The 16565-nt window shown below is 28.5% G+C and overlaps 1 protein-coding gene across 2 annotated transcripts in view; it reads right to left on the bottom strand.

The window, feature by feature from the left end:
- The window catches only part of LOC129961107 (synaptic vesicle glycoprotein 2C-like), a 98695-nt gene that overhangs the window by 6642 nt on the left and 75488 nt on the right, over nt 1–16565 (bottom strand). For both annotated transcript variants that reach the window (XM_056074937.1, XM_056074938.1), the window contains exons 6-10: nt 9936–10069; nt 5370–5453; nt 4300–4398; nt 2150–2238; nt 1197–1558 (exon numbers count right to left, since the gene is read on the bottom strand). In XM_056074937.1, the coding sequence (XP_055930912.1) occupies nt 1197–1558; nt 2150–2238; nt 4300–4398; nt 5370–5453; nt 9936–10069 (768 nt within the window). The remainder of the gene's footprint in view (nt 1–1196; nt 1559–2149; nt 2239–4299; nt 4399–5369; nt 5454–9935; nt 10070–16565) is intronic.

Consider the following 16565-nt stretch of genomic DNA (forward strand, 5'->3'; position numbering starts at 1 on the left):
GTATGTGCTCTATGTGTTAGATATAGCACTGGCTGATAAATTTTGCACATAAATACATGAAAGGAAGCAAATAGGAATAATTTATTCGCAGTTTAAATGACATTTCAATTAGTGAAACTTCGAAAGTAAAATTTCGAATATAAGTTTTATTCGAAGCAGAATTAAACCATGAACTTTATAAAAATCATAAGGCATCAACCCGAAGGGAAACACCTTATCATCTTTTATAATTAAGTTATGTTTTCCTGTAGAAATTTAATTTTTGAATAGTTTACTAATTATATAATAAAGTTAATTATTGTAGTTTGATTAGGTTGGTAAATTTTTAATAATGGTATTTCAATCAAGAATTTATTAATTTTTAATTAAGCTGTGAAAAAATTGAAGTGAATTGTAAAAAAACAACGAAGCATAAAATGAAAATAAATATACTTGTTGGTAAATTATTTCCTTATTTATTTACAAGAAAAATAAACCAATTTTTATTTATTAAAAATTTTCTTATTTATTTTCAAATTTTGGGCCCACAAATTTTTTTCCCCATAGTAAATACCTGTTTAAAATACTTAATTTCTAGAACTGCGCCTGTCACATAAATTCCTTTCTTGTTTCCACTAAACGGTAGGTAAAAAAAAAAATCTGCGCATGAGCAGCAGAAGAAAATCTGGATTGAGTGAAAATGCAACTCTACAACTGTTTTTTCCCTCTCTCTACAAAAAGAAGTATGCTGTTTTCCCCTGTGTTTGTTCTTATAAATGAAAGAGCTAAAAGAAAAAAGGTGCCGTATTGACGAAATGTTTAAATATTATGTGCATTATTAAGTAAATTAGGGATTGAATTTATGCACTGAAATTACTGCAGCTCCACATTACCTATACACGAATCACAGTTTATTGAGACTTTTTTTTAGCTAACTATTTTGATTTCGTTTCTTTCTTATCTATTTATCCGATGCTTTAGTCTATTGTACATCTACAATCCCTGTTCATTCTGGATAACTGAGACTTTATTGTTCTCATAAATGGCTCGAAGAGAAGAATGATTGTGGGACAATTCTTATGTTCGGTTTTTTTTTTTTTTTTCGCTTACGACATTTATAATTTTTAATGTGAAAGATGCATATCCAATACATAAAGGCAGGGCAAGAAGAAAATGTTTTATTTCATTTAAAGTTCATTCCAAAAATAAAGGCTTACCTTTGATATTAAAGAAATTTGAAGTATTAAGTGAACATGACTGAAACTTGTACGGATACAAATCCGTATCGAGGAATTCTGTTTGGGGGAATTCGCAGTTTCTGAAATAAGTCCTGCTTGTTCGTATATTGCTGAAAGTACAGTTGATGAAAGAACAGTTATAAAATGTACAGTGATTAATGAGAATTTGGACAAATCGAACATTTGTGAAAGTTATATTTGTGAAATGCATGTTTTCGATGGTCGAGTTGAAGACTTTATCCTCATAGACTAAGTTGGCTTGTTTAACAGTCCGAGATACGAAGCTGTTGTCTTCGAGGACTTTCGTGTATTCGTGAAGCCAGATTGATATTCCATAAAACCTGCATTTGAAGAGAATACATTTTATAAAAACAATTTTCAAAAACAGGTTTTATTAGTGTACGAAAAAATAGAATAATTTTACTTTAAATATTTTCTATTTTCTATCTTTCAGTTTTTAATTTATAATTCAATTTTATAAATATTTTGGAATTTTGAATTAATTTTTTCTCTAAAATTCACTACCATTCAGTGCCACTTTACGAAATCAAAATTTAATTAAATTGATGTCAAAGTTCTGGCTATATTAAAATCGCAAGGGCATAACAATATAAAGTTTGCAAGCTGCAAAATTTCAAACTCTGACTCAAAAGAGAGTGAAAAATCATTTACAAGGTATTTTCTTGATTACTTCTGACAAATAAATTGTATTTAGTTCTTTGAATATTTGAAAAACACATTTCACAGTACATAAATAAGAATTTTGTGAAGTAACAAACCAAACACAATAACTAGATTACGAAAAGTTCCTATTTTCCTTTTTAAAATAATATAATATTTCCACGTGTTAATTTTGTTTTCGAATGACACAGTTTAATAAAATTATTTATTAAAGAACTGAAGTGAATGCATTTGAAAATTCGAACGCTTACCCAAAAGACATAGTTGTCCAAACCACCAACAAAAGGAGAGTCAAAGAGGTATATGGCGAAGAAAATACACCACTGATATTATTCCAGCACTAAATATAAGAAGAAAAACAATGGAGGAGAAAATACATTATTTTAACGGTACAAATTAACAAACTGTATGTATTCATTTCAATTAAAATTTAATCAAACTTTACATAGTGAGTAGGAAGAATTCGGTGAGTATTTCAATCCACGGAAACTTCATTGCCAATATATAAAGAAACATATAAAAAAGACCCAATAAGTCAATTTGTCTTAAATTTTCTTCTACGAATAAAAAGGAGGAGGTGAAAAAAAATCATTCCTTTAATCAAAAGTACAACTCAAAACGAAATCATAAGAACGTGAGCCACACATAGAAAAACTTTCGGTGAATTGTAGTTTTAAATACATTAATAATATATTTTTATTTTTAATAAATGCTCAAGATTTTCTTGCTTATTATATTAATTGTGGCTTAAATTCCAGAAGAAATATTTTCGTCACCTCGTGTTTTTACGATATCACACTGAACAAAAAATTTTAGATAAAAATTATTTTTTACATTTTAGCTCAATAATAAAAGCAGGTTTTTAAAATTTATAATTTTATTATTTGCTATTTCTGATTTCTTAATATATTTCATAATTATAATTATTTTAGTATCTTGAAATTACATCTCTTTAATATGGAATTAAAATTTAATTAAAATCAATGGATTAAACGATAATTAAATTCTTAGAATAAATGTCAGGATGAATTTTAAGCATTCAGCATAAAAGTGCTATTTTTATGCAGGATGGCGCTCCACCCCATATTGCTACACGTGAGAAAATCTCTTGCGCACATCGTTTAGTGAGGATCGCGTGCTGAACCGGAACTTCCGTCATGCTTGGTCTCCCAGGTCCCCTGATCAATCCGTGTGATTATTGGTTGTGAGGTTACCTGAAGTCAAAAGTCTACCACTATCGTCCGACTTCATTAAGGGTGCTAAAAAACAACATCCGATGATAATTTCGCACCACACCTACAGATATGCCGTACAGTGCTATCACAAAATTGTCCCTCCACTATAGATATTGTTGGGAAATGATGAACATGTTATGCTAATTATTGCTTTTGTTATCATCTAAAGCGCCATCCTTTGGCTATTTTTGGCACTTTTTTTGGTTATAATAAAAACCCCATATCATTTCAAGATTGTGTGTCAATTTCTACCTCTCTATCTACATTATTCCGCAAATTATTGAATTTTCAAACGTTAACGGACTTTTGAATCATCTGGTAAATAAAAACCATTGTAGCTGTATACTTATGCATATATGCATGTTCCATATCCTCTCCTAAATATCTGGTCGAATTCAACCAAATTTTGCGCACTTGTTATATAAGACTAGAAATAATGTTGTCAACTTTTTAAAGTACAAAAAAGGATTAAATATTTATTAGATTAGATATTGAGAAATTAATTTAGATTAGGTATTTAGATTAAATTAGATTAGGTATTTAGATTAAATTAGATTAGATATTTAGATTAAATTAGATTAGATATTTATTAAATTAGATATTGAGAAAAATGGTTCTTTCCACACGTTGAACTACTCTACAACTATTTTTTCAAATCTCTCTTTTATATAAATAAACCCTTTGACCCTGCTTTTATTGGTCTTAATTGGTCTAAGTGTGATTTAATCATGCTTAAAACTAAGCTAAATTAAACTGTAAATAATCTTTCTTATACTTCAGCATTTGTGAACAAAATTTACGATATTAATATAACAGATATCAAAAACTTATGGAGAAAATCAGCTATCATTGGTTTTTAAAAATTGTCTGGTTCATTAATATTGTAATTAAAAGCAGCTGATAAAGATTTTAATTGATAAAAATATTTTGCATATTATAATATATATTTTGCATATTATAAAAATATTATACATGAAAGGAATTTATTATCGAGCAACTAATAAATATGAAGAATCGTAACTAAGCATGAGCAAAATGTTTACACTATATGTTTCAATTTTTAAAAGACCCATATAAAGCATGCAAAAACTATTTATTTAGTCACAGCTGAACGATATTGGGTGCAGATTTAAATTGGATACAGTATCGTAGAAGATGGTACTTACGCCTTCTAACGATCGTAGCATCTCTCTTAAAATTCCTCTATTGGATGGAATCGAAACATGGACGGTGGGTCTCTTGCCAGGAACCTCCAACTCTGTCAACTAAAAAGATTTAAATGCTCAGCAAGAAAGTTTGAATTCCACATGTCCGATGGCTTTTTAGCAAAATATATTCAGTATAGAGTATTTAATTTGTAAACATAGTTTTTTAAAAGTAAATTTATAAATTCTGTGATTCATTAAAGAATGCAGATATAATGACGTAGAAATAACTATTACACGAAAGGAAAACGTATGCAGGGTATCCAGAAAGATAATTTAAAAACTTTAAGGTTAAGTCAAGCGTACTAAAACAAGTATCTTTTACCGAAGAACATGGGGCATTAAACGCAAGACAGGTTGCTCTTAGTCAGGGAATTAAATAAAAGTAAAGTATGCATCATGTAGAAGGTACAACACGATTTAATGGAATAAAAATTTACAGTAGCACAACATTACATATGCAGTATAACAAATTCGTTAATGATAAGTAGGACACAGTATCAATGACAAACCTTTGGAACACTTAAAGTGTTCAAAGAAATTGCCATCTGAAGCAAAATAAGCTTCACATACTGTTATTGATGCAACTGTGTTGCTCTGCTATTGTGAATTTTCATTCCATTAAATATGTGTTGCATATTTTTCTTTTAACTTAAAAAGAACCACCTGTACTCCACACCTTGACATTTTCTACCTTATGTTCAATTGTAAAAACGACTCATTTCTCTATGGCTCATATGCTGTTAAAGTTTGTAAACAATCTTACAGAATAACCAGTACTTATTTTTTAGAATTTTGTTTAAATAAAATTGAAAGCTAAATTAAATGCGCATTTCTGATTATTTTCAAGTAATTACCAATTCAATGAAAGCATTTATCCCAAATAATTTAAGGTTTCCAATAATTTTACTGCAATTCTTTTTTCTTCTTTTTTTACTTTAATACTACTAAACTGATGCTGTAAATTCTCATCTAAAATATTTTCATGTAAGGAATATATAATTAAAGTGTATTTAAATTGCATTTATTACCTGATATTCTTCTCCGGATTTCACGGAGTGATTCCATGAAAATATCTGTTTGTAAACATATATTGCTTCACTGTTTCTTCCCATCTAGAAATAAAAACATTTCTGAAATAATGTATTGCAAACTTTTATCTTGCTTTCATGGGATATATTACTTGAATTTCTTATCAAATAATCACCTATAGTGAATTATTAATTGAAAATGAAATTCAGAAGATTGATTTTATCCCACATTATACTCAAAATAGTTAAGAGGAAGAGGATATTGAAGGAAATATCAATTAATCACTTGAGGATACAGATTTTAAAGTATTACCACTAACAAAATGATTATATTAAAATCAGAAGATTTAGAATTTTTTAAAAAATTACAGCATTTAAGAATATTATATTTTAAAATAATAGACCTTGTCTGTTTCTTTCTTTTTTCTGAAACTTTTGCAATATAGCATAAAATGAATGCACTGGACTGTGTTTAAACTGCTTTGAAATTGAAAAATATACTCTTGAAAAATATATTTTTGTTATTCAAAAATATAATCTCGTTTCATTATTTTGTTTAAATAAAAATTGTATTATTTGTACAATCGCAGAGTTTGCTCACCGAACATGGTAAAATGAAATCATGATTAAAAAAATCATTAGTACTGGAAAAAAAAATCTATACTAAACTTTAAAAAGATAATTTATTAATCACATGACGTGGGAAATTTCATTTTAAAATATTATGTTTAATGTTACTTCGCACGAGCGAAAATAATATTATAAAATTTTTTCAATTATATTTTATCAAAATTTATCTTTTCTGTTAAAATTACAAAACGTGAAAAAATATCCTTTATATCATTAATGTTTTGCCGTCCGAGAAGTAATTAATTGCATAATTATATACATGATATTAATTTTTAGGTTTTGGAAGCTGATTTTTAATTAATTTCTGAAGCTGATTATTAATTTTTTAGTTATTTCTTAGTTATTAATTTCTTTTAATTACTAAAAATTAATTTTGAGGATTTTTGTTGCTGCATTACTTTATAATAATCATTATTTTATAAGAATGTGAAAACGGTGGGAAATTCTAAAAAGCTAGTGCATGTGTAAAGTAATTCCGAACCGAAAAGGATAAACAAGAGAAAAATTGTTTGTTTAACGAGAATTATCACTAGGTCTATCATTTACTGACAAAATAGAATAATTTCAAAATCCCAACAATAGATGGCGCCGGCATAAGCATACACGTGAAGAGACATGCAACAAATAAACAACAAGATTCATAATAACACAAATCATTAACCAACTTCTCTCACAACTTCATTTAGAAAAATATACCGCACCCTCATCTATGAATGAAAAATTTTATTTTTCGAAGATTTTTCATATTTGAGATTTCTTTGGTGCATAAACTCCGATAACTAATCTCAACATTACATTATCATATACAGGATGTCCGCTTTTATCATGATCCAATAGCTAATTTATGAGTACATTTCTGAAAAAGTTAATTCTTTTTATATGGATTGTGCCCTGGTCCCATCAGTCATATTTAGTAAAAAGTTGTCGACACCATAAGCCATATAATATCCCCCTCCATTGTTTTTTGACAAAAATCTATCAAGCTATAGTTTTTTTAACTTAAACGAGGGTAGTAAACAAATTTATTTTGAGGAAAATTTGGAAAAGTAAATTGTTTAGATGAAATTAAAAATGTCAAAAATTTTTTAATTGGTTTATATAATCAATAGAAAGAATATTAAATAGATACTCAACATATATAAAAATAATAGAAATACAACCCAGCTAATTAGTTTATTAACCTGATGGAACCTGATGGAAAAATTAAATCTTTGTTATTAAGAAATAAAGTAATATTTAAAATACGTTTATAATCGATGATCCTAAAGACGAGATAAAAATCCCCTTCTCATAGTATTTGCTCGAAATGAGAATTATGTACCATAGTTGGCATAACGGATTTGCATGTCATAATAGTATTATTTATCAAATTTGCTAGACTTGTGGGTTCTGTTTTGTATGCCTTATTCTTCAGGTAGTATCAAAGGAAGTAATCGAATAGATTTGATCTGGTGATTGTTGGATCCACTCACAACGACATTATTTGAAAATCTATTGTTGAGTTTAGCATACGACTCAAAGTATTTATGAGCAGGAATTCCATCATGTTGAAACCACATTCTTGAATAATCTCAGAACGAGACGAACTCCTCCGAATAATCCGATAAAAGTGCAGACAAAATCGCCGTATATTTCATAAATGTCAAAGTATCATGGTAAAGGAAGTGTAAAGGAAGGTAAAGGTTAAAATACACTTCCATATTCTGTACTAAACATTCCCAGACTAACGCACTTCATGCATGTTTGAATACGTGGTTTTAGGATTTTCTAATATCCCAAATTGATTATTATGTATAATAAGGATTTCTTTCTTTTGTAAACTGACAGACGCTTTTTTAATTAAAAAACAACCGCTCAAATGAAGAATAAGTTTTCCATGTAAATGGAAATACAAAAACAAAAATAATAATTAAGAATAACACATTTTGACAAGCATTTGATATTTACCGGTTTAGGAATAAGTTAATGGGGGTCACGATAAAAATATACACCCTGTATATTAATATAAAATGAAAGAGAATATTGTTAGTAATCATTATTTATGAAGTTAAAAAATCTTGCTTGTTTTAATTAGTCTTTGGGAAAGTTTTTTTTTAATGGTTTTTGAACATTTCCCGTGTAAGTATTCATTTGTGAATCCAAATAAAGCTATGTAATCTTTTACTATATATCTATTATAATTTACTTTTTAACTTCTTGCATTTATTTTTGCAATTTAACTAAAAATTCTTCACCCTACATTCAAAATATTTCAGAACAATTGATTAAAGGCACATTTTCTTATTCATATTTATATGAGCATAAAGTGATTACTTTAGATTCACATCTACTAGATGTACGTTGATATAATCCTTTGACAGGAATAGCATTGTTCATGCTTGAAATGATTTTTAATGATGAAATTTTCCTCAACTAAGTACTTCTTTGATTCATATTGACTTATTCATTAGTTAAATTAACATCTCATTTTAAAACTTCTTAGAGACTATTTAGAATAGACTAAACATTGTCGTCTTATCCGACGACATCATACTATCGAATTTTTCTCAAAAGATTAAAGTGAAAGAATTTAATCTTCGATGTCATGTTTGATATTCATGGTCGAGATACATTGCAGATCTTAGGTATAATGGAGCAGAAATAGTACGAATCAACACAGTCATATGACAAACGTCTTGAAACATGTCATTCAGCATCTAACTGTACTTTTATTTATGCTTGGCTGCAGTGCTAAGCAATTTTCCTCTTGCAATATGTGAAATTAATTCCGAAAATAAATTGGATGGTCTTATTTGACATGTATCATGTGAGGATTCATCAGCTCCGTAGATCTCGATCTTCCGATAAAAAGACGAGAATCTGCCCAGAGGTACAACAATGAATTTCATTACCCTAATAAACTAAATCTTTCATTTTTTCATATTATGTTCTATTTTGTTTAATTTTTAATATACTTATTTATATTTTATAAAAAACTAAATAAATGAAAGAATTAGAAAAGTAGCTTTTCTGATAACATTTGTGAAATTAAAGCATTGATCTAATCGGATACTAATTACTATCCTGACGAATGTCAGAGCTACTAACTTTACCAATATTTTTAAATAAAAATATCAACCCGCAAAAGATGTACGAAGAAAATGCATAAAACACATGAACATTCAAACTGCTATCTGTATTTCGAAACATACATTTTTCGACTCAATAAGAAAGTCATCGAATAATTTCAAAAACGTTAAACTACGACAATGAGATACCATGTAAAAAATGATGCAACGTGCAATTGATCAAGATTATTAATATAAGAAAACGAATATTGTCAAAGTTAATGAGCATTATATGAAACAGAATTGAGTGTCTCATTAGATGTATTATTACATACAGCGATTTTTTTCTAATATAAAGAAATTCGCACTCCATGATTATGTTTCAGATGGATTAATTAAAATTGTTAAAATTTACCACAACTTTTCTTCTAGTAAAAATAAATTCGTGTTTCATAATTAGATTTAGAATGAAATAGAATTTCTGAAAAGAAACACAAGTTGTTACGAGCGCCTTTGGCTAAAAACTAGTTTTAACTTTAAGCATAACTTAACTTAACATAAGCTATAACTTACTTTCAGAACTCTAAAGTCAGAATTAATTACGCGCGAAACCAATATATGTTTTTGTATATGGCAACTATACAAAGCAAGCAACTATATAAATAGCAGGTAAATAGAATTGTAAATAAGAGAGAATAACATGGAGTCAGATTAACAACGAGTGGATTATTTCACATTACGAACCCACATGTTTGAATCTTATTAGAAGAAACGACTGGATGAAATGAAATTCAGATAGTCTCAACACAAGGGATTAAATAGACAGTTTTTTTTTTAAAGCTGGTTTCTACGTTTAAAAGAAAAGACCCAACAAAAATTATCTACAAACCTCCAGCAAAAAGCGTGGCGATTCTGGTAAGAAGGATATGCCAACAGCAGAGACAATCGCTGGTATCGAGCAAATGAGCAGGAATTTCCTCCATCTTCCAAACTGAAGTCGTTTTGTGTCCATTATTGTTGCTCCTATAAAAAAAAGATTTATAGTAACTAGACTTTCTTTGCAAAAGAGAGTGGCTTAGAAAATGTAGAAAGTTGCTGCTATAAAATGACATATTTATAGTAACTAGACTTTCTTTGCAAAAGAGAGTGGCTTAGTAAATGTACAGAGGAGCTGTTACAGGGTATTGTTTGTCAGCGAATTAAATGAATAAAAAGGATACACCAGATAAAAAGGTTTAATACTACTTTAAAGGAATATAAATGTATAATAGCCCAACAATCCATTTTCAAGTCGTATATAGTATGAAAGGTTCGATAATGACAAATAGGAAGAAGTATCAACAACAAACATCTGGAAAACATAAAGTAAGTATTCAAAATACTTGATTTCTCGATCTGTCCATACTAGGAATATTACTATTGTACCTAGTACTTGTTCTTATTTGTACCTTTTATCTGGCGTATTTATTCTCTTCTTTTACTTACTTCATTGACAAAAGGACTCCCTTATTACCTTCATTATACCTTTTCCGAGCAGATGCGAAAATATAAGAATGACTTTTCTTTCTGTTTGGAAATGGCTTATATACTCTTCAAGTTTGTAAAAGACTTTTTAGGACATTGTGTAATACGAGAAAACTAGTATGCTTATTATCCTAGGAACATATATGGCCCTGGCTTTAATTATGCTTGCGGACATCTCGTAATAAGGAATATTTTATAACGGACCTTGTCATTTTGAATCTTGTTGAGATATCGAGAACGATACCTAAACTTCCATACCGGGGGGGGGGGTCATTTAACAAACTACATATTTAAAGTACATCATAGAAGATGGATATTTGGTGAAATCGGGTGTCGAATCCGCGACTGTCTAGTTCTGTGACGGAAGCTCTACCACCAGGTCACCGTGACAAAATAAATAACTCTGAATATAATGCCAAGATAATTTGAAAGTATTGAATATCCGTGAAATCTGAACACATTTCTTATAACTTTAAGATAAGCAATTAAAATATACATAAAATTTTCATAACTCAAATAAATGCATTCAAATGCTGTTAGAAGTATTCGAATTCTTGATTGTTATTACTTAGTTGCTACTGTTAAAAACGACCGACGAAATTGTAAATAGGACTAAGCATATTGATTGGCATTTGGGGGCACTTCTATCAATTGATACACTCAACACATTTATTCTACCTCATTTTGAGTTATCATATATCGCCACAAAAAATAGATTGCAATTTAGTAAATAAATGGGAAAATTAATACCACATCTTCGCTTTAGCTATATACCCAATAAAGTTATTGTATGCATACTAAAAAACGCCAGTTTACAGGAATAATCTGTTAAAATGCGAAACTGATAGCAATTTTTACAAAGGAAGTCTAATTATAATTGTGGTATATTTTTAGCCACGATATATTTCCAAACTACTGCCGCTTGTTCGTAATCAGTAACAGTAAGCATGTTTTTATACTTAAGACGCATGGATTTTTCTAGTTTTATAATTGAAGGAAATGAAATATTCATTGCTACGCGTGTGCTCACTCAAAGCATCATTTCTAAACTCTGGCCACTTTAAGATTTAGGGATCTTTAATGACTAATGGGTGAGTACTTAGCCTATTTGGCGTTGAACTTATACTTGTTGAATATGTAAATGCATTCAAAACTCATTAAATTTGTTTTTCTCAAACAACAAGCTTGAATTGCAATCTGATGATCGTCATGATTGCAGCATTTGCAGAGTTGTTGTCATCTGTGCTTCTCTCTTAAATATTGTTCTTATTTGTCACTGAGTTCTTGATGGTTATGTAGATTCCAGAGCTCGTTAAATTCGTTTTCTTCAAGCGACGAAATGGAACTGGAGAACGATTTTCATGATTACTGTATTTTCAGAGTTGTTACAATCTTTGCGATTCTCAAAATCAGGTCTTTTATAATTTTTTCCACCCTTGATTTATTTTCGGACGGAAATATATCGATTCCAAATTTGGAAGTCAAATAATGAATGATACTTTAATTTATAACTAGAAGGGATTTTGCATTAAATATTTACTTAGCAAATTTATATGATACCTTTTAAGAGTCAAAAATTTTCTTGGCCATCTTTTTTTACAAATACAAAAAATAATTTCTTTGAAGAAATTCCAGTGAAAGCTTTCACTTTCTCAATATTTTTCTATACATAGAAAAATGAAACTTAAGATGATTAGACATTTTTTTTTCTTATAAATATTGTGTAAGCATTTACTGAAACTATGAGTGGATGGGAAGAGGGTCAAGGCAAAAAGTTTATATCGATATTTTACTTAGGTCTATCATCTGAAAAACAAAATCCAGGTTTTTGACCTTAAAAGAATGTTCCCATTGCTGTTAATATCTGCACAAAATGGGTTCCTATGTTATGGTCATATTTTACGAAATTGAAAGGTAAATAAATTATTATAAAAAAAATTTTAAGTTGTTACTTTTTGAAAAATTTTAGGCAATTTAAAGTTTATTGGATTTAGAGTTACTGTATTAAAATATGATGATGTATTTCAATCCTTTCCGAGGAAGTGTATTCACCATCAAATAATTTTAAATATCTATGAAAAGCAATTTTACCACCTCTGCTATGAGCTGCTATACCTCAATAACTTCAGAAACCACAAAAAAAAAAAATATTAACAATTTCATTAACTACCAAACTAGTGCTTTACGAGGTCATTTTTTGTAGCAATGGTTTAATGATAAAATAATTATCTATAGATTCTTCGTTTTATTTTATTTTTTTAACCATGTGCCAAAATCTAATACTGAAAAGAAAGTTAGTATAAGTGCATTCTAAATTTTTTGATGAAACAAAAAAAAAAAAAAAAAAAAAATCTAGTTGTTTGGATTTCTTATCTCAAATCATAATGAAATACTTGATGTGTGCATTATTTATTCATTAATCAAAAACTAACAAATCAAGTTCATTCAATCTTAAAAGCTAAATTAATTTATTTTCTTAACTCAGTCTAAATCCTATAAATGTTTTAGTTCACCACTGCTTTAAAAAATTACACTTTAAATTATTAATTAACCCTTTTCAAGATGAATTCATTTCCAGATTTATTTTTAATTACTGTTTTGAATACTTTACTTGCCGGCGTCTTTGCATAGGGGTAGCGCATCTTCCCCGTGATCTGGGCGTCCCGGGTTCGAATCCCGATTCAGGCAAGGTTGTTCTTCATATGTGATCTATTTGTGAGATGTGTGAATGTGCCCCCCCCCCTCCGTAAAAAGATGTTGTGCAAGTGAATGTGTGAGTTTCATCTTCACATGAGCTAGAAGTCAGACTTCTCGCTCGGGTGTTCAAGGGTCTTTACCCTGAGAAGCTACTGCAACCCTTCTGCGTGGTAACGTGGACACGACATCATCATCAGTATTTTACTTTCTATCATTTCTTTTAGAGATATCAATCATTAAAATTTGAAGAAAAATGTTTATATATGATTCTTCTGATGTTCACAGTGATGGGAACATTGGCTTCTTCTAACTAAGCCCACTACGCTAAATATTAGAATAGAACACAGTAACGAGCAAACTCAATAATAAATGAAATAATGAACGTTTGAATTTCATACTTAAGCACAGATATGAATTAAATTAAAAATTCCTGAATTTTAATAAATAAAAATTTTAATTTTGCAAATATGCATAAAGTCACATGTTATAAATGTGTTCTATTTTACTCTAAAAAGCCACTCAGTGCACTATTATCTATTTTTTCTCCTTGCACATCTATCATCAGTTATTGGTTAAGGTAATGACCATTTCTTCCGCTATGACACACATTTGGTCCTGATGTTGACTTACGTTCTTAATTGATGTCTATTCTTGATTCACAAAGGAGTGATGATAATTTCTCGACAAAATTCCAGATGAATAACTTTATTATGAACTGCTGTATGTAATAGCCATTCGACAACAATAGCATCATTTAATGCGTTTTGAAACAAATTCAAATACCTTTTCTTATTGCTAGGAAGTGACTGTAAATATTCAATATTTTACCCAACTTATCATATTAGAATTATATTTATGGATCGAATTTTTTGTTCTAGAAGCCTCTTTTTTGCTTGTGCATAATATTATCTTTCAGTTGACTAGATCACAAGAAGTGAGAATATTTTTTGGAAGAAACAATCTCTAGAAAATTGTCTTTCCAATAGCACATTAATATTTATACTATATTTATAATCAAATGCTTCTGAATACCGTACAATTTTTTTTTGTTAAAATTGAGGAATTTATTATTTGTATTATAAAAGGAATTCTGTTGCTTCTAAAATACAGAGTTCCTCTCATTTTTATTTCTAGTGGAAACTCATTAAAATAACAGAAACAGTAAAAGAAATTACCAGTATTTCTAAGAAATTGTAATTCTACGATTGCCAGTATTTCTAGTATTGAATATGAAAGTTAAAGAAATGTCAAAAAATGCAATTCTTTTTTACATTATTACATATTATGTGTTAACTAGAAACGTCTGTAGCATGGTTCTGTCTTTTATAAATTGTCAGTTCTTTTTCATTTCCAGAAAATTTTTTATAGCACTTAAGTAAGAATGTAAAAATATGCAATTTTTATAAACCTCTGAACTTGACTCATTTTACCTCTGAAACATGATTTCTTTTCCAAGAAATCAAGTTATCTTTCAATTATAAATAACAACTTTTTAAAATTAATATGAGCGAAATTTTACTTTTAAATGAATTATGAAATTTATGCTCCAAATTGAGAACATTTGTCTGTTAACGGTTAAGTAGTTTTTTTAATTCCAATCTGTGAAATAATTCTTAAAAAATAAGTTTCGAGTTTTTTCTCTCATTCCAATTTTGTTTATTCGAAATTTACTATAAAATTATTTGTTTATTATTCATTTAATGTAAGTATCTTGTTCTTTTATGACCAATTTTAAAAGATAATTATAACAATCATTCAATATAACCACTTTTATTTAATTATTACTAACAATTTAATAGTCTCTGTAGATTAAATTTGGCCATACATCTTGAAGTAACTAACACAACCTTTTTACAGAAAAATTAAATGCTAGACGATAAAAAAAAAAATAATTTTCATGATCATTTTCAAAATTATAGTATTTAATTCTTGGTTGTTTTATATCGTAAAATTAACACAAGCAAAAACTTAAAGTAGCTTTCAATTAGCTGTATTTTCTCTTTCAGGAAAATAAGTTGCAGTGAAACAGAATGAATTAAAATAAACGAATTTCACCAAGTAAAATGCATACTTATGGAAAGACAAATAATTGATTTGTTGTTAAATAATCTATAGGTCAAGCAAAGCTGTCAGCAAATCAAGGAGGTGGTGACCCAGTTCTGACTGGTTGGAAATTAATTAGTATTCGACTCGGAAGAGATTTAGAAAGTTCACAAATGATGTTCTGATAAGTTTCTTGTCAAGTAGCTTTTATTAAGGTCAAACATGAGTCGACAATCTGGGAGGATCGTAAGCGACAGTTCGTAAGAAAATAAAAAATAAAAGCAAACTAATAATCTGCATGCCAACACGAAACCGACCGAGATGAACTGGTTTTGTGTTCCTTTTACGCAATTTAAATAATTGATTCGAAATAAATTAATTATAAACAATTTTTAGAAAACACTTTTTTGTTATATTAAGTAGAATATTTTTTTAATGAATTATGTCCTACTTTTTTTAGTTCATTTTATAGTTTATTATTGCATACACTAAGGAATCTTGAAAACAATTTTTATACTAGGTATTAAGTGGTACCATTTTCACGGAAATCATTTAATCAAATTAATTGGTTAACTAATCTTTAAGTTTTAAAAATATTATCATAAAGTATTGTCATCAACATTACGCAAATTTTCAAAATTTCTAAATTTTAGAACATCAGGAAACGAGTGAAAAATCAATAGCAAAATTTTATTTTTACAAACATAGGTCATTAAATTCCATAAAAGCGTATAAAAATAAAATAAATTCCTCTTAATATATTATAAGCGTACTGAACAAGCTTATTTAGCTAAATTTAAAAATTTTAAAAAGACATAAAGCAATTTCTAGGGAAATTTTGTTATTTCCTTCTTTTCTGCTATTTAAGCAACAAAAATAAGAAAACAAACCCGAGTATATTAAAAGGAAATCGAAAATATATCATAATTGTCGAGTCTATTTGCATTCCTTAAACTATCCTTGAGGTCTTTTAAATAATTCATAAATACGAAATTGTTTTAGAAATATTTTGCTTGGACTGAAAAATGAGTCTGCATAGCACACGATGTGACCCGTCAGAGCGATGATCAATAGGGCACTTCTAAAGTTTTCTGCTATATAAAGGAAAACGAAAAAAAGAGAGTTTATTAATCGTATCTAAAATATACTTTTCCTACAACATTATAAAAGATTAATCCTCTATAATGACATTGTTTCTAAACTTTATTTATAAGAAATTGCTGTAGCTTAGGAAAATAACGATTATTAAATTTTA

This window comes from Argiope bruennichi, chromosome X2 (assembly GCF_947563725.1).
Source record: "Argiope bruennichi chromosome X2, qqArgBrue1.1, whole genome shotgun sequence".
NCBI classification, from domain to species: Eukaryota; Metazoa; Arthropoda; class Arachnida; order Araneae; family Araneidae; genus Argiope; species Argiope bruennichi.